This window comes from Marasmius oreades, chromosome 5 (assembly GCF_018924745.1).
Source record: "Marasmius oreades isolate 03SP1 chromosome 5, whole genome shotgun sequence".
Taxonomy (NCBI): Eukaryota; Fungi; Basidiomycota; class Agaricomycetes; order Agaricales; family Marasmiaceae; genus Marasmius; species Marasmius oreades.
In genome coordinates, this window is record NC_057327.1 from 962,431 (window position 1) to 980,458 (window position 18,028).

General features: G+C 44.0%; 1 protein-coding gene across 1 annotated transcript; it reads right to left on the reverse strand.

Moving 5' to 3' along the window:
- Window positions 1-15,181: 15,181 nt before the first annotated feature.
- On the reverse strand, window positions 15,182-18,009 carry E1B28_008368 (uncharacterized protein). The gene is made up of 6 exons (XM_043153166.1): window positions 17,725-18,009; window positions 16,634-17,664; window positions 16,484-16,573; window positions 16,258-16,418; window positions 15,722-16,198; window positions 15,182-15,647 (listed from the first exon to the last, which is right to left on the reverse strand). Exons 2-6 carry the CDS (start codon window positions 17,378-17,380, stop codon window positions 15,314-15,316), a joined length of 1,809 nt encoding a protein of 602 aa, XP_043008450.1. The 5' UTR covers window positions 17,381-17,664; window positions 17,725-18,009; the 3' UTR covers window positions 15,182-15,313.
- Window positions 18,010-18,028: the final 19 nt, after the last annotated feature.

An 18,028-nucleotide genomic window follows, 5' to 3' on the forward strand; every position in this document is an offset into this window, starting at 1 on the left:
AGGTTCCCAAAGCCTGTGCAGCAAATGGTTTTTGAGAGCATGTTACACACTCTCAGTCTTCACCCAGTACTGGCTGCTGTCCTAACCCTAAGGCTCTAGCTGCCCTGAGACACCAGCACTGTTGCATAAAGCAGTGAAGCCCCTTACACCTGGGGATCAGCAAGTAGGTTAGCTCTGTGGTCCTCAGTGGACCACCCTCATGCATTGCCCAAGCAACCTTCAGACTAAGATGCATAGCATCCAGACTACAAGGCTACAATAGGGATACAACTGAGGTGCTTCCCAAGAAGACAACTGTCCTTTTCAGTAACAGAGTCTTAAAATCCCCCAGAACCCAAGCAAGCCAACAGACAAGGCACCTGCAACAAAGCCACACCTGTTGCTCTTTGACAGCAACAACAGGCAAAGAAGCAAGACTTAACAAACTATCACAAATCTGCAACTCACCTAGTTTCTTGATGTGATATGGAAGAGTGATAGAAGGAGATCAGCAGTGAAGCTTAGATGGAGAGCACAGAGATGTTGTATGAAGACAAAAGATGTTGTTAAGTCTGAGGCTCTAAGGCTCAGACTGTCTAGCTTATATACATGAATTCTATCTAGGACCCCAGATACTATACTAAGACCTCTAATACTCTATTTGAATAGTAGCACATGGTGTGCTTGGTAATTGTCTGATTGGAATACTTCAGGTACATTCCAGAACAATGGTTCCTTAGCAACAATCTGAGAAACCATATGGTACACTGGGTAATCCTGGGAAACCACATGGTGAAGCCTGGGAAACCATATGGTGCAGTGGGTAACACTGAGTAAATATATAGTACTCTGGGTTGCCCAAGCATGCTTGGCAACAAGGATCAACATCTAGACATCTAGCCTGCCAAGGCTGTTACTAGTGCGATCTAGATCTAACATAATTCCCCCTGGATCTGATCTACAATCTGAAGTGTCTAGAATGGTCTAGAACAAGTCCAATGGTCCACTCCATCTTTGGAATATCTAGTGATATGATAAGATAAACATATGGCACAGATAAGATAAATGTTAGATAGGGATAAGACAGTGAAATCTGTGACATATTCATGGTTTCTGGTACAATCTCTGGCATTATACCCAATTAGGCGAGTTTCTGTTTGACTGAAAGGGATTTTATTATTATTCTCAAATTTACTACATATCTTGGATTTTATTATTTTTATTTAGAAAAGTGTATATAAGGAGGAAGGGTAGCAGGAAATTTCCCCCAGCAGCCTACGAGCGGAGACACAGTTCACCTACTAGTGCTAGCTCAAGGATTTTACCTTTGCCCCTCACTTTGTCGAAGTTTGGTGTTCTGTGTTTTGTTTGGATTGATTTGGACCTATTGCAATTTGGATTTGATTGGATCGTTATTGGAATTGAACTTGGATTTTGAAGTCAATTTGGACTTATATTGAATTGGAATTGCATTTGGACTTGATCGGAAATTTGAACTTGAACTTGAACTTCGCAAAGTCTTGAGAAAAGCTTTGTTGAATCCTTATTGTTGAAATATTGAATTAGTGTTTTGTCTTGTCATTTGATAAGAAGGAATAGAAACTTGATTGAACCTTAAAAACCGAATATCCCTATATTCTCTCTTTCTTAGTGCCTTTTAGTGCAAACTAAAGCCTTAGAATACCGATCTCCACCCCATACTCTAAGAACACTCTTTTGGTGTGGTTGGTTTGCACACTTTGTGCTTGAGGTGTGTTTTCCAGTCCCATTAGTAGGGCGTTCCAAGCGTTATTAACGCTACATTGTGTCCATTTTAGCACATATACTAAGTGCTTTGGAACAATATAGACATTGTATGAGAACTAGAGTGAGCCCGAGCTGCTAGTTAAAGCTTATGGCTGCTAGAAGAGTACACTAATACAGCTGAGAAACAGCTAGAGAGAGCATCCCATAGAGCTAGCCTGAAAACTGTAAGACACTACACGAGCGGTCACTATTCAGAAAGACCACTCTCTGTACTCTATTATGCACAAAGTGATTAAGGGATATTAGGTTGAGGCTTATACTTCAGTACTGGACTCGTAGCTAAGAGGGATGAAGTCTTAAACAGACTCCTAAAGAGAGGAAGCGAACACTCTCGAACAAAGATGGACTTAGAGAAAGGCGCGCTGAAGTGTTGAGTGCTAGCAGTTCATACAGACCGAGCGGATGCTACGGAGAGAAGTAGAACACATGCCCAAGACCAAGGATGAGGTGAAGTCAAGTGCGAGCGATTGGAGAGGTGTCTGAACATGTGCAAGCATCAGAGAGAGACTGTCTTCGGACAGGTCAGAGAGAGAGCTAGCACTCTCGGATAGGATTGAGGATCGGATTCCATGTGCTGAACTATACAAGTTCTCGCTAAGAGACTAACCGATGAATAGAGACCAGTGACGTTAAGAGCTAGACTCTTCCAGACCATGTGCAGATGCCTGGTGGAAAGAGCTAGCAAAGTTAGAGGCATATGCTAGCGGTATTAGCAAGTGAGAATGCAGCTAGATAGCATCGCCTGCAAGAACCCAGCATCGGCAGCCAAGCCTGAAGATGATTTGTAAGCTAGTGTAGAAAATTGTATATATACCAGGCCTGTATCTGTAGTTAAGGCAAGCAAGTACTGCCAGTGTGTAGGAAAGTTTCGGAGCAACTGCCCACGTGTAGCCTCCAAATAGAGATTAGATTTGCCCTGTTAAATCAGTGATTGAATAAGAGATTGGATAAGAGCGAGCAATTCAGAGAACAGTTCAGAGACCTTCAGAGTTATTCAGAGAACAGTCTCCGTATTGAGTTTCATAGTCCACAGAGGACCCCTAGCTTTCCACTCTCCCTTCTAAGTCCACTGGACACAAAGCAACCCTACTATAAAAACCCCTAGCTGTTCAAGTGCATAGCACAGATAGCTGAAACTAAGAGCTAGCTTTCCCTAGTCTTTAGTATTACCCTTTTTGAGATAAGAAGTGTACCCTTTGACAAGCATTTCCACCCTTGCAATTCTTCTGGGGTGTTGAGTGGTGATAGACTCTTCACAACTGGGATAGCTATATTGTTGAGGATTGATTGATTTGTCAGTGCTACACATAGCACTGATAGGTTGGTTTGTTCTTTAGGATAGAGGTTGATATATCATTCCCAGCACCCATTAACAGTGTCTTATGAAGAGACGGAGGCATTTCTTTGGAGTCAGGAGGTGTTACAGTGGTTTGAAATCAGCCCCGGTATCATGGATAAACTCTACTAGTACCTAAATAAACACATTTTTAACATTTATATATATAATATAATCAAAATGGGAACATAATATGAGGATTAGAGCAAGCCCAAGCTGCTAGTCAAAGCACAGGTCTATTTGCGGGTTATCCGAAGTATGAAAAGTACGAACTACCTTATAGACGAGAGTCTTCGACGTTCCAAAACCTGTAGGAACCGATGAAGCAGCCTTTAAAAACCTTCATTCATTTGCATAGGCCTTGTCTCACTCACAAATACTTGTAGCAAACATGGGGACACTTGATTTTACTATCAATTTATTGATTTCTTCGATATTGGTTGAAAAGACAGAAACAACTCTTAGAAGTACATCTGGAAGTAACAATCAGACAGATGTAACTATCTAAAGTCCACTTCGGACTTAAGGAACGGAAATAATGCTGGTGGCTGTAACTTACAGCTGGAAACAAGAAAAGGGGCGGATGTCGTCGATGTCCAGTCAGAAAGGATATTCTACCAGGAAAGAACCATAGAAACGATCCCTGGAATGTAGATCGAACCGTTTTGGACTATTCCAGATCAGATATAACAAGAGAGAACAAGGGAGCACAAGGGGACTCGCCTTGGAAACAAAAAGGGGTCAGGATGTATCCACATGCAAATGTCAAAGATATCTGACTCAGAACAGGAATAAAGAAAATATGAGGAAAAGAAATAAGAAATACTGTATTCTGGACAGTTTTATATCTAATTGACATGTACTATACCTGATCAAGGGTACTTTGGTATCTCTGAAAGGGATTTCTCTATATTTTCGACTTTTTACTATATCTTCAACCTTTGATTATTATTTATTTGAAAGAGCATATATAAGGAGGGGTGGTAGCAGCAGTATTTTCGGGAGTAACCTACGACAGAAGCCTAAGTACTTTCACTAGGGAACTCTGGCTCATACTTTGCCCCACTTCTTCGAAGTTGGTATTTGTATTTGGAAAAGATTAGATTTGAACTTTGAATTTGATTTGAATTTGTTGCCACTTTGGTACTTGGAAACTTTGAACTTGTAGAGTCGCTTTGACTCAAATTTGAATTGAATTTGATAGTTCTATTTGAACTTGGAAAGATTGGAACACCTCCTTGAAGTAGTGAAACTAGTAGAAAGCCTTTGTCATTTTGACTTGTGAACACAGAATTTAAATTTGTTTTGAACCATAAAAAAACCCCACCTTTGAGTCATATACTAGAGTTCTCAGTGAATCTTGCTGAGAGCGTCCATTGATACCGACCTCCACAAATCAACTACACTAATTGCTAGTGTTGGGTTTGGTTTTGCGCACTTTGTGCTTGGAGTGTGTTTTGCTGCACCTGGTAGTAGTTTTTAGTGCTGTTAACGAACTGGGAAGTGATCCCAGGGTTGCAGTGTTCCAGTATGTATGTAGATTCTTGTGAGCAGTCTGAAGCAATTATAAGGTCTTGAAAAGTTTTCAGACTCGAATATGCAGGGAAAATGGAGGGCCAGTTTGATGGGGAGGGAATCCTGGGATCTCCAAGGTGGCTTTCATGTTCAAGATCATGGACACAGCAAACGAAGACATGAATGATGAGCTCGGAGAAGTTGAATGTGTATTCTTTGGGAATTGAGAAGTATGGGTTACACTTGGACAGGATGTTTTGACAGGCAGAGGAGTACAACTCCATATGATCCTTGTCATATTTGAGATCCACCCTGTCATCAGTGCCTGTGTATCAAGCACAGCTCAGCAAAACTGAAATTGAAAAAAGAGTTGAACAAGAATGTACAGGTGGCTATATTCCAAGGAGCTTGGTAGTATGCTAACAGAGCATTTATCTGCTCACGATCCCGTATCGTAATTGGAACATTGTCGGGGGATGTAGAGGAGACCATGTAAAGTGCTTATAAGCACAGCCTGTAATTAAGGGGAATGTAACTCTACTAGATCCCAGGTTTCCATCTTTTCGATCTGATCGTATTCGGCTTGAAAGGCCGGTCTCCAGAGTTCTGCTTCAGGTCCAGTCAATGCTTCCTCTACACTTGGTTCATCTTCTACGGTGACCATCGCTTCTGTGATTAATTCCTCTAGATTGAACAGGACTCCCCCTGGTTCTAATCTTTCCTCCTCGTCTACAAATCCGGCGAACGCTGTGTCCTTTCGGGGTTTGATATGATGAGCCTTCACGTTCATGTTGTTCATCATTCTCCAACCACCGGGTCCGGGTTTCGCAGCTGTTGTTCTTACAGGACGGCAATTTATTTCGGGTTCTGGAGCTTCTGGAGGCTGTTCCAGTTCGGGTTCCAGAGTTCTCGGCGGTGTTGGTGGTGGCAGATCGTCTGGGATTTGTGGTAATGGTGGTGGAATAGCTGTGGGGACATGCTGCGTACCGGAAATGCTCGGATTGGACTCGGAAAATTTCCTAGAGGTTGGAAAATCAGGTAAGTCTGTCTCCCCCTCAATGTGAGCAGTTCCAGGTTCGAATTGTTCGTCTTTGTTGAAGACTACATCCCGTTCAACCAAAACTTTCCGCTTTTCGGGTCAGTAAATTCTGTACCCTTTGGTTGCTTGGTCGTAACCAACAAACCTGCCTTCCTTTGCCCTTGCATCTAGCTTTCCTGCTTCTAAGTCCTTCACCCACACTTTCCGTCCCCATTCTGGTACCTTTGCAATGTCCGGTTTTAATCCGGTTCCGGCTTCCAGCGGAGTTTGATCATTCTTCAGTCCTCTATGACGAAGTCGATCTTTAACCCAAAAAGCATGGTTAATTGCTTCAGCCCACAAGTTCCGGGATAACTTGGCACGTATCAACAGTGCGCGAGCCATGTCCAGTGTTGTCCGGTTAATCCATTCAGATCCACCGTTGGATTGCGGCGAATCGTGGGCTGTTAAATGATGAATGGTTCCTTTAGACGCAAGATAGTTGTCAAATTCTGTAGACAAAAATTCTCTGCCTCGGTCCGCTCCGAAAATTTGGATAGGTTGGTTCCTTTGAGTCATCATCCATGCCTCATACTCCTTGTACTTCTGCAGAGCTTCCAATTTATGCTTCATGAAGTGTACCCGCAATTGCTGAGTGTGTTTGTCGTGGAAAGCAATGAAGTAATTGTGACCACCTAAGGATTTAACAGGTGCGGATCCCCAAACATCGGCTGTAACTTTTCCGCCGACAACTGGTTGGAACGATTCTTCTTCGCTTTCCTTCGGAAATGGCCTCCGAGTAATTTTCGCTTTGACACAGTCTTCGCAAAATTCTCGAGGTGACTTTGGATCAATTCGGATTCCAGTGATCATTTCATGTTTGATCATGTAGTCAATGTCGTCATAGTTGACATGGGCAAGAATCCGATGTGCTTCCATACGACTTAGAGTAATGTCCGGAGTAGATGATTCAGCAGTGTGAGCATGATGATCTGTGATACGATAGAGATTTCAGATCCGGGGAATTTGGCCGACGATTTTTCCATCGGACGTTTGAATGATGCATGTACCGTCGTGGATTGTAAGTTTGCATCTGGCTCGGTCCATGCTGCTGACAGAAATAAGAGTGTAGACCATTTGTGGACAATAATAGATGTTCTTCAGCGTAACTTTCGTCGGACTTTTCCCGGGTCCCATCGGAAAGTAAACCTGCATATTCCCTTTGCCAATGGCATTAAAAGATTGTCCGTCGGCGGCTGTAATAGGCTCCAGAGGAATTTCGACATAATCACTTATACTATCGCGATCTGGGGTAAAATGGCTGCTTGCTCCACAATCTATAATTTTATCGGAGTCCGTGCGGGTAGCCATGTTGGCTGTATGTTCGCTTCAGAAATCCGACGTAATCCGGTGTTTGAACACTGCATAGTCCACAGAACTAGTAGCTAAGAGCGCAACTCCATCGGACTTTTCCTCCTTTTCAGCTACGTTAGCACCCTTTGCAACTTTCTGCTTCTCTTAAACCAGGCAGGCGCACTATCTGCTTTACCTCCTCCTTCGGCATAACAATCAGTCTTGATGTGACCCTTCTTGTTACAATTGTGGCAAGTGGTATCCTTGTGGGGATTTCCACTACCTCCACCTTTTCCACTTTTTCCGCTACAGTTCCCTTTTCGGTTTCCGTCGGATCTGCGAGCTTTATTAAAGGAAGCTACAAGGGCCTCCTGCAACTTCTTCTCCTCCGCCTGCATTAGTGATTGGTCATACTCACTTTCGAGACTTGACAAAAGTACTTCAATATCAACTGGTTGACTGCTGTTTCGGGCTATGATGGAGATCAAGGTGAGTACGGGTTTGTACATGGCAGACGATGATAGGGAACGAGTGATGTTAGATGTAAACATAAGGTCGTCAACAGGGTGTCCCATTTCAGCCAACTTTTCTCAGAGTTCCTTCATCTCCATAATGTGATTCCGGAGGTTTCCACCTTCCGATAATCACATGTTTTGAAGTTTTGTCAATAAATTGGCTGCTATAAGCGATCCGCGATTTTCGTTGACATCTATAAGCTTCTTCCAAATGTCACATGCCGTTGGTAAATCTCAGACCCATATGAAGAGTGATTTCGGAATGGTTTGATAAATGAATTCCCGGGTCTGAGCTTCCTTCTGGTCGTACTCATCCCATGCATCCTCATTCTTCTCTACGGCCGCTTCTTCTACCGGTAGTAGCAACAATCCTTCTTTGTACCACTTCCCATCTTGTTGTAACACTAATTTCTCCAGCTTCTGTGCAGTCCCGAACAGGTGCTGTTTGAGTCCTTTGGACACAGCATGGTTAACGACTCTGGACTTGTAGTCTGACCAGTTCGCACTTCCCTCTTGTAGGGTAGGTAATTTCTGTACCAGTTTCAAAGCTGTCGAGGACAACACAGTTTCATTGCTGGGGCCCATAACCTGTGATGCGCAGTGTTGAATAGCATGTAAGAACGGGAAAACGTCGGAGTCCGTCGGAGCTCTGGAGTGCGAGAGAGTGGCTAAAAGGAATGTATAACCTCAGTGGTGGTTTGACACTACAATAATAGGGAATACCTAAAAGGAATGTATACTATAGAAGGTAATACAAGTACTTCTAAAGAAGGGAAAATAATAGACGACTTACACCTCAGTGGTGGTTTGACACTGAGGTGTGAGTGTACGTATTTAGTAACTATATACTCTAACGGAGATTAAAGGCACGTGTTTATTTGATATACAACAGGTGGTTAGGTTAGCGGTTAGGGCAGTTAGGGTGGTTAGGGCTGGTTAAAGGTTAGGGATTCAAAGGTATGTGAGGGGGTCTGGGGGCTTGCCCCCTGTATTATGTACCCAGGATGAACCCTACATAAGCAGAAGCTGATGTATAATTTTCAATGGAATCATGGTGTAGTGGACAAAGATGTCTGCTGAGTGTTTGTTTGTGGTGGAGTTAGTGGTTTAATTCCCCCTTTTGCAATCAATCAATTTTAAGCCAGGCTGGTTTTATTAAGCCAATGTTTTTAAGCCATGTCAAATATTATAAGCCTGTTTTTAAGCCTACAGGTAGGATTATAAGCCATGTAAAGGATTACAAGCTATAAATAACTGTACAGGATTATAATGCACCCAAAGGTGTCAATCTCGTCGGATCTAGATGCGTCCTCCGGAGAAAACGGGATTCCGAAGGAAAAGTTGCCAAGTACAAGGTGAGAGCAGTAGCAAAGGGTTTTACGCAGAAATTTGGCATAGACTACATGGATATGTTCTCTCCGACGGTGTGTCCGGCGACGATCTGTACACTCCTTGCAGTCGCCGCAAGTCTTGGAGCCGAAATTGACCACGGAGATGTCAAAAACGCCTATCTCTATAGTACACTGCCACCGGACCAGAAAATCTACATGGAACTTCCTCCGTACTACTCTGAATTTAAATCCATTCCAACCCACCTTCACGGAAAGTGAATAGTATGCCGACTTAAGAAATCCTTATACGGTACAAAGCAGGGAACACACAAGTGGACCTGAGCGAAGGAGGAGAAAATTTGTGGAACCATGCAGTACACCAAATGTCATGCGGATGAAGCTGTTTACTACAAATTTGATGGTACAGTTTGGAGCATTATAGCCAGCGCTACAGATGACTTCGTTTTCATCGCGGACTCCAAAGAAACCAATGCACTTGCAAAGAAACAAGTCGGCGAGCACTTCGAACTCGTTGACCTTGGTGCATTTAATTGGTTTCTAGGAATGAGCTCATCCCGGAACCGAGAAACCTGAAAAATCTACCTGGACCAACATGCGTACATTGACCAAATTGTAACGCGTATGGATCTACAGGATGCTCGGACCGTGGATACTCTGATGGAACCCGGAATTGACCTTAGTCTCGAATCCCCTGCCGTATCACCGCATCCGTTAAACTCCGACAAAAAATCTTTTTATCGTGAAGCAATTGGCTCACTGATGTATGCAAGTATCATGACTCGCCCGGATATCACATTTGCCATTAATACCCTTTCTCAATTTCTTGAATCTCCCCGAACAACTCACCTAAATGCCGTTAAACGTGTATTCCGTTAATGCGACTTAGTTGACTATGCTACAAGGTTCTTTTTGCACTTTAAAACAGTGCTACGGAGCGATATTTATCATATTAAGAACTAGAGTGAGCCTGAATTGCTAGTTAAAGCTAGTGCCGCTAGTAGAATGTGCCATAGGCGCAGCTAGACCAGTTAGAGAGAGCCGTAGATCGTGTCAGAAAACTGTATGACCGTTCGAAACCTGTAGAACACTATGAGTAGAGGACTTAAGCGGTAATTCACCGAGTTCTACTCTCTACATTCTACTATGCACTGGCATATCAAGGGATTGTACTATTAGAAGACTTGTAGTCTTCACAGAACCGTTCGTAGCAGAACTTAACAAAGTCAAAAGACCTTCATACTAGGAGTACCTACTTCTACGGGGGATTTAGTTGACAAGAAATCGGACATTGGACCACACAGACTAGGAGAAATTTGATATGACCGTAGATCGAGTCCCGATCTGAGGAAAAGACAAAAAGACATGATACAGATCCCAGATCACAGATAGAGTACCCAGGAACCAGGCAGGAATGAACAACGGATCTTGGAGTCCGCGCTGTTCATGTGCTATGGCGATTCGGAACTCTGGATCCATATGCTGGAACTACTTGGACACACAAAGTCCATATGATTTGATAACATCGAAATGCAGGATAAGGTCCGTAGGCAGGAAATACCATATGGTACGCCTATGTAGGTCCATTCTACAGGCTGAAACAAAAATGAAGATCAGTCCAGATTGGTCCAAAACATATGATTCGAATACGGAAAAGCTCCGTAGACAAGATTCTGCACATGTAGCAGTCCCTAGCGATAAGATTCCACATGGATTCGTAGCTATGGTGCATTATTTTTAGAGATGAAACAAGTAGAGATAGGATTACAAAGCTAGCGTAGAAGTAGTATAAAAGCAGCTCATGTATCCGTAGATAAAGAAGTACTACCCGTGCGTAGGAAAGTCCTGAGTGGGTTGCCCGTGAGTAACTGCTCTTGACACCAATAGAGAGATTTGCCCTGTCTTTGTGCAGTGAAACGATAAGATTTGATTTGAACTATACGAGACCGTCGAGGTCAAACTAGAGAACTATCCGTCCGTAGGCCGCCGAGGTCTTGATTACTGTTTCGTGATCCGTCGAGGGTCTTAGCGTTCGTGTCCGCCGAGGACTTAGTTTTCGTGTCCGTCGAGGGCAATAGTCTCCAATCGTTCGAATTAGTCTTACCGTAGACGAAATTCATAGTCCCACTTAGTCCACTGGACAATAAACAGAGCCCCTACAAACCCTAGAACCCCTGTAGCTGTGGTGTTTTTACACTTGCAGTTACACATTGATTTCATAAGAACTTCATACGATACTGAGACTGTGATCTTGTGCGTAACCTTTGCCAAGCAGTCCACCCTTGCAATCTTTCCTGGTGTGTAGAGTTATTGATAGACTTTACACGGAGGTTTACTAGTTTTTTGGGTTGATTTGGTGTTGGTGCTACTCCCGTAGCTCTGATATTAGGTTGACTCTTGAGTGGTATTCTTCGCCCATTACCGTTATTTGAAAGGAACTCGGGACGTTAAGCTCGAACTCGGAGGAGACAAATTATACCTGTCTGGATACTCGGATGCCGATTGGGCGTCACACACACACCGCCATTCAATCTCAGGATTCGCATTTTTCATCGGATCCGGAGCGGTCTCCTGGAGTACGAAAAAGCAACCTATCGTTACGCTTTCCAGCATGGAATCTGAATACGTCACGTTAACTCATGCCGGCAAAGAAGCAATTTGGCTCAACAAGTTGTTATCTGAGCTAAGACTGATTTTACCGAACACCGACAGCAGATCCGACGCAATGGACTTATACTGCGATAATCAAGGTGCTATTCATTTATCAAAGGACTCTACATTTCATGCATGCACAAAGCACATAGACGTCCATTTCCACTGGATCCAACAAACAGTTTTACAAGGAAAAATTTCTTTATCTTATGTTCCGACCGACTTAATGATTGCAGATACATTTACGAAGTCCCTGTCTCGGGCTAAATTTGTACGCTTCACATCCATGCTCAGACTTACTTTTGATTAGTGTTCATCTTGAGGGGGAGTGTTGTATATCAAATAAACACATGCCTTTAATCTCCGTTAGAGTATATAGTTACTAAATACATACACTCACACCTCAGTGTCAAACCACCACTGAGGTGTAAGTCGTCTATTATTTTCCCTTCTTTAGAAGTACTCATATTACCTTCTATAGTATACATTCCTTTTAGGTATTCCCTATTATTGTAGTGTCAAACCACCACTGAGGTTATACATTCCTTTTAGCCACTCTCTCGCACTCCAGAGCTCCGACGGACTCCGACGTTTTCCCGTTCTTACATGCTATTCAACACTGTGCATCACACCACCATACCCAACCACTAACCCAAACCACTAACCCAAATCACTAACCTAACCACTAAGTCCAAATTGCTAAAAAAACTACTAAGTTTAGTAAGGCATGTTGCGCGGCTGATAGACTTATAAGCCACTTACAGTACCTATGCCCCCACCAAAACCTTATAGTGAAAATCACTATAAGCCCTGCTTAGGATTATATTTCACGTTCCCTAATGTATGAGGCAGTCTTATAATCCCTTTACATCCTCTGTTGGGATGTATGGGAAACAGGGGGATTCATGATTACAGGATGGTGGACTCTGATGACAGTGCTCAAATATTCACTCAGAATTAGAGGCTTTGCTTGCACTGCCCTTTTTCACATGCACAGACCAGCTATTTTCTCCGCAAGCCACATTTTTGAACACCACATTCATGCCCATAGACAATCAGGCTGTTTATCATCCAGTTCCTGAGGTGACCAGAACCGCCAAACAACGGATGCTTCACGTGGTGCTCTGTCGGTGAACTGTGTCATCTTTATCAGTGATTGTGAGGAAAACACACATAACTCCACATCTCCGAACAAATGTTCTTCCAAGTCAAATTCAGGCTTGCCAACTCCCCCTCTTGTCCTTGCGTATTCCTCGTTTCAATGAAACACCCATTCTCAGCTATGATTCCCAATCTTCCACCCACTTCTTGACTGACTTTCTTGAGCTCTTTCCGAGGGACCACCTTTTCCTTTTCCTTCTCCCTCGGGCCTCTCCCCAGACAAAATCAACAACGACCAATCCCGTTTTACAATGCTTCCATATCCCAACAAGTCCTCTGACATTCAAGACTTGGTTCTCTTCGACCCCATCATCCTCTGTAGTATCTCCTTCTTGTGCAGCATGAGAAAATATAAGTCTCCCAGCAATTTCCTCCACATGACATGGCCAGTCTGTGGCAGAAACAATTCCCCCACATGCAAAAGATCTCTAAGTCGCCGACTTCTCGCCTTGGGCTCGCTCATGCAAATCTGAAAAACTATGGTATTTGTTGTATACCTGTAGAGAGTAATACTACATTAAAATTTGAGTTCGACGGCCAGTTACTTACTATAGTAGATTGGGCTTGTTTTCTCCTTGCTTTGCGTCAGTCCTCACAATTGCTGTAGGTCTGTTTGAGTCCGCCTGTGGGTTTTTTTTTTGAAGGCCGAGTAGGGCTTCATTGAGTGACAGCTAGTACAAAACTGGTTCGAGCCGTCCATCTCAGTGACGACGTGGGAAAAAAAGAAGCATGGCCACGTGAGTGAGTAAGTCAGGAACAATTTAAATTCACTTCCCACCCGCCTTTGCATTGATTTTGTTGCAGTAGTGCTTTCTGTTGTAGATAGAACTCAGTGCATCGATACAACAACTATATTGAATATAGATATACCTGTTGTAGATCGAACTGTATCATACGAGTCAGAAAGATATAAGTAAAAGTATAATACTGGAGCTTACCTCAGTGCGTCGATACGACAACTGAGGGGGCTCGAATTGTATGTAAAAGTATATAAGGCAATGTGAAAGTAAACAATGTGAACTGGGAATTGAGCAAACAGAAACTGGAACTATAAAATAAGAAAAGGGGTGAAAGCAAGTGGCTGAAGTGGCTGTGAGGGTGGGTGAAGTATCGATCTCAACACTTTCACACTGTCAGGACTCAAATTTTAATGTAATATTACTCTCTACAGGTATACAATAAATACCATAGCTTTTCAGATTTGCATGAGCGAGCCCAAGGCGATAAGTCGGCGACTTAGAGATCTTTCGCACACGGGGGAATTGTTTCTGCCACGGACTGGCCACATCACATGGAGGAAATCACTGGGAGACTTATGTCTTCCTGCGGCACGTAAGCATCTTGTATGTAAAACTGATGACGAACACTTGGGCATTCTGTCTCATAACATGACCTTGCAAATCTTCTCAATGAGAATGGGATTCTTTGGGAGACATGGTGACTCGGAGGCCGTGGTGGATGGCAGCTGCAGTTCCACGAATGTTCCAAGGGTTAATGGCAATGCAGCAACTTGGCAGGAACAGAATCCAGAATAAGAGTAGGAACCAGTGAACTTGATTTTTAAAAACGTTCACTTACTCCAAGTCGGTTAGAGAAGGGAACAAAGATCCCCAGTACTAAGCTCTCTCAAAAGACTGCCCTCCTTTTCTTCACCCCCCTGTGTCCTCAACGCCATCCCTTCTCTCAGAGAAGTCACTAAAAATGCATCGGCAGCTCGTAATAATGCCAGATATTGACTGAAGCTGACTTCTTGGCTATGAAGTAATATGGCAGGTTGTCAAACAAATGAAAAATCATGATTGGCTGTTTGGGGGAGGGGGAAGAAGACCTTCACTATCAACCAACCTGGTAAGTAAGAGTGCTAAACCTGGAATTGATATCACACGAGAAAAGCGAAAAATTATTTCGAGCTTAATTGACTACTGAAGGTAGCTAAATCAGGGTGTAGATACACTCAAATGAAATATGATCTGATATCCAGCCAATCAAACCATTCGAAATTGCACCCGATATTAGTCTATTCAGTATTGATTTCTGACAAACAGACAGGGAAATTGATTAAGAAACTATCTATTTGGGTGAAAAGTAAATTAATTTTCTCTAAATCATTTCCTGTTTTGAGTAAAGCGAAATGCCGGATTTTAATTGTGCAGAATGCCGTACTGATTTTTCTCTACTAACGTTCGCTGGGAGAAAATCAGTATGCCATTCAAGTCAGGTGAAATCCGGCATTTTGCTTGACCTAAAACAAGAAATGATTTGCAGGGAATTTGCCTACTTCTTGGCTAAATAGATAGTTGCCTCATCAATTTCCCTGTTTACTCGTCTGAAATCAATACTGAACAGGAGAATATCGGGTGAAATTTCGAATAGTTTGATTGGCCAGATATCAGATTATATTTCATTTGAGTGTATCTACACCCCGATTTAGCTACCTTCAGTAGTCAATTAAGCTCGAAATAATTTTTCGCTTTTCTGGTGTGTATGCGACAGTGGGATCTGATTTGGCAAGGACTTAAATTGTGTTGTTTCTAGCCAACTTATAATTCTTGTTTACTGTATAAATATCCAACCTTTACCCTCCAACGTGATTCATATAACACTACAAGCTTTGCAGAATAATAATTCACTAAACAACCAACCTTAACTTTGCGAAATCTGGAGTTCCCAATCCGGTAACCGGATCCCACCCAGTACGAGCCGTGAACCCGTTCGTTCCACATCCAGGATTGCTCCCGCTCGTGATATCGTTAAACGCACCTCCGTTTTTGTAAATCAGAGGGTTTAAGAAACCTAGCGAGGATCTTCCGGAGGAGAGACGGACGTCGTTTAGGAGAGCGATGATTCCTGCGACCGTTGGGGAGGATGCGGAGGTTCCGCCGACGGAGGAGGTGCTACCGCCGATGATGACTTGGAACCCAGTGCCTTGGGCTGCTAGATCGGGGTATGCGCGACCGGTTTTGCTGAAGAGGGGAGTTGTGAATAAAGGATATCAGTTGTCTAGTTTATTTTAGAGAAGAGGGGGGGGGGGACATACTTGAACAACCCATTATTCGTAGTTCCCAAAGCATTCAAAAACGTCGTCACGGCCGTACTCTGATAATCCGGTCTCCCGAAATAGTTCGAGAACCCACCACCAGAGAAATCAACAGCGACTTCCGGATTCGTCCTCGTGGTTCCTCCAACGGTAGTGACAAACGGACAAGAAGCGGGGAACGCAGGTTGGAATTGAACTCGGTTTTGACCGTCGTTGGTTCGACAATCTCCACCTCCGACACCAAAGTCTCCCGAACTAAAGAGAACACTGGAACCTCGTGATCCAAGTTGAGCGAATAGGTTGCAAACGCTGTTGGCGTAGTCGGGTGGAACGGTTTGTTCGTCATCGCCATAGGAGGTTGTGAAGACGAGAGGGATGGAACTCTGACTTGTGATGAAGTTCAGCCAGTCGAGGTAGGGTTCGTTGGTGTTGGTCGAAGTTTGGGAGTCGGGTTTGAAAGGTGGAGAGCCGCCGGTACTTTTTTTGGGTGAGAGTAAATTGAGTCTGGCGTGAAACAAGAGGGGGAAAGCGTTTACCTGTAGTAAGTATTGGGAACGGGTGCAGAAAGTCCAATAGTGTACTGAATATCCAAGTTGGCTTCTACACCGGGATCGTTCTGGTCGTCACCGCCGCCGTTAACGCGTACGGTGGTGAAGGTGGTGCCTGCTCGTGCCGGGACGAATCGAGTGAGGAAGGTCTAGAAGCGAAAGACCAAAGATAAAGTGTCAAGCGAACTCGTATCCAGTAAGCTGGTTTACTTACCTGCAAATCAGCCCGATTGGCGAACTCGTTAAGGTAACCGGCAACACCGAGAGAGTTCCGGTTGGTAGCTTGTTGAGTATAGTTGGCAGTCTGAGAAAAAATGAGTATTTGCGAACTCGATAAGGAGCGTAAACAAGTCTAGAAACTAACGTTGTACAATGTCTTCAAGCAATCCGGAGTTATTCGTGTGTTGCAAGTCGTCGGGGGTACAGCATCAGGATCCAAATCCACCTCGGGCATCAAGAACGACGTCGCACGCATGCTCTTGAATGTTCCGAAGTACGTGGTAGGAGAAACGACGTCGACGTGTCCGAGAAGATCACGAGGAAGAGAATACGAAAGAGTGCGTAGAACAGTGTCTTTCGAAGCAGGGTGGTGGTATAATCCATACTCTGCGTTCAACATCCTCTCGGCATCTTTGACTGGTAGCCGGATGGTAACCCAATCACCCGCTGGAGAGGCTGCAGACCCTTGATACCCGTGATGAGCCAGCCATTCTTCTACCATAGAAACGGTGTCGGTGTGTGGAGCGACAAGTTCTTCGACTTGCTCTTTCGACAGATGGTTTCCGTAACGTTCATGATCAGGGTCACTGGTTTGGCCGAGGTGGTGGAAGAGCTCGTCAATACGAGCAGATTTGAGGCCCAAGCGAAGGTCGATGAGGGTATCTGGAGAAGGGGAAGAATGGAATTGCCAGCCTTTGGGAATGGTGGCACCCCAGGAGTGTTTCTCGACAAAGTCATCCCATCGTCGGTTGAGTGGGGTAGAGAATGCGAGAGAAACGAGGGAGAGAAGGAGGAACGGTGACCAAGCCATGGGCAGGAGTGGGTGAAAGGAAATATGAGGAGTGGTATTTATACGAGGGGGTGACGTTCCCTGACAATAAGCAACACGCATGGTTGAGAAGCTATTGGTGCCTAAACGTGAGTTCTCTTTATGCCATTGTGGGTAAAAAAGGCCTGTATCGCATGCGTGCAATCAAAAATAGAAGAGCTACTACTGAGACGAGTTGGTGCATGATTGCGATAATGAGTGCAACTTGTGGCCGCAAAATCAATGATAGTACATGGTTGCCGTGTGATTTTAGTTTGTTGACTTGCTTTATTGCAAGGGGTGGTCCACACTTGATCAATGTTCTCCCGCAGGCTGCCGATTTGTGACCGTCGCTGAGATCAGACAAGCTACCCATGCGGTATAGTCAAACTGCGTGTCCATGAGAATTCGCTAATACAAGGACGTACTATAAAGGATCCCAGCCCGTCCAGCGTTGTACTGCCTAGTCCCTGGCTGGATGTGGAATGTCTGTTCAACTCCCTAGATGTTTCAGAAAGACGGGTGAAGACAGGGTAGGCTCGTCGACAGACAGATGTTCGTTGGCAACACGGTTTATGGCTGTAGCCAACTAGATGTAGGCGTGTACGACGGTACTAGAAGGCATCGAAAGGAGCCATCGTCTTGGAGTGATGTTTGAGGCGATAAGTCACGTATGTGGGAGGTCAAGTAGACTCAGAGGTACGTAAAAGTCTGGATGAGCTTCTGTTATCT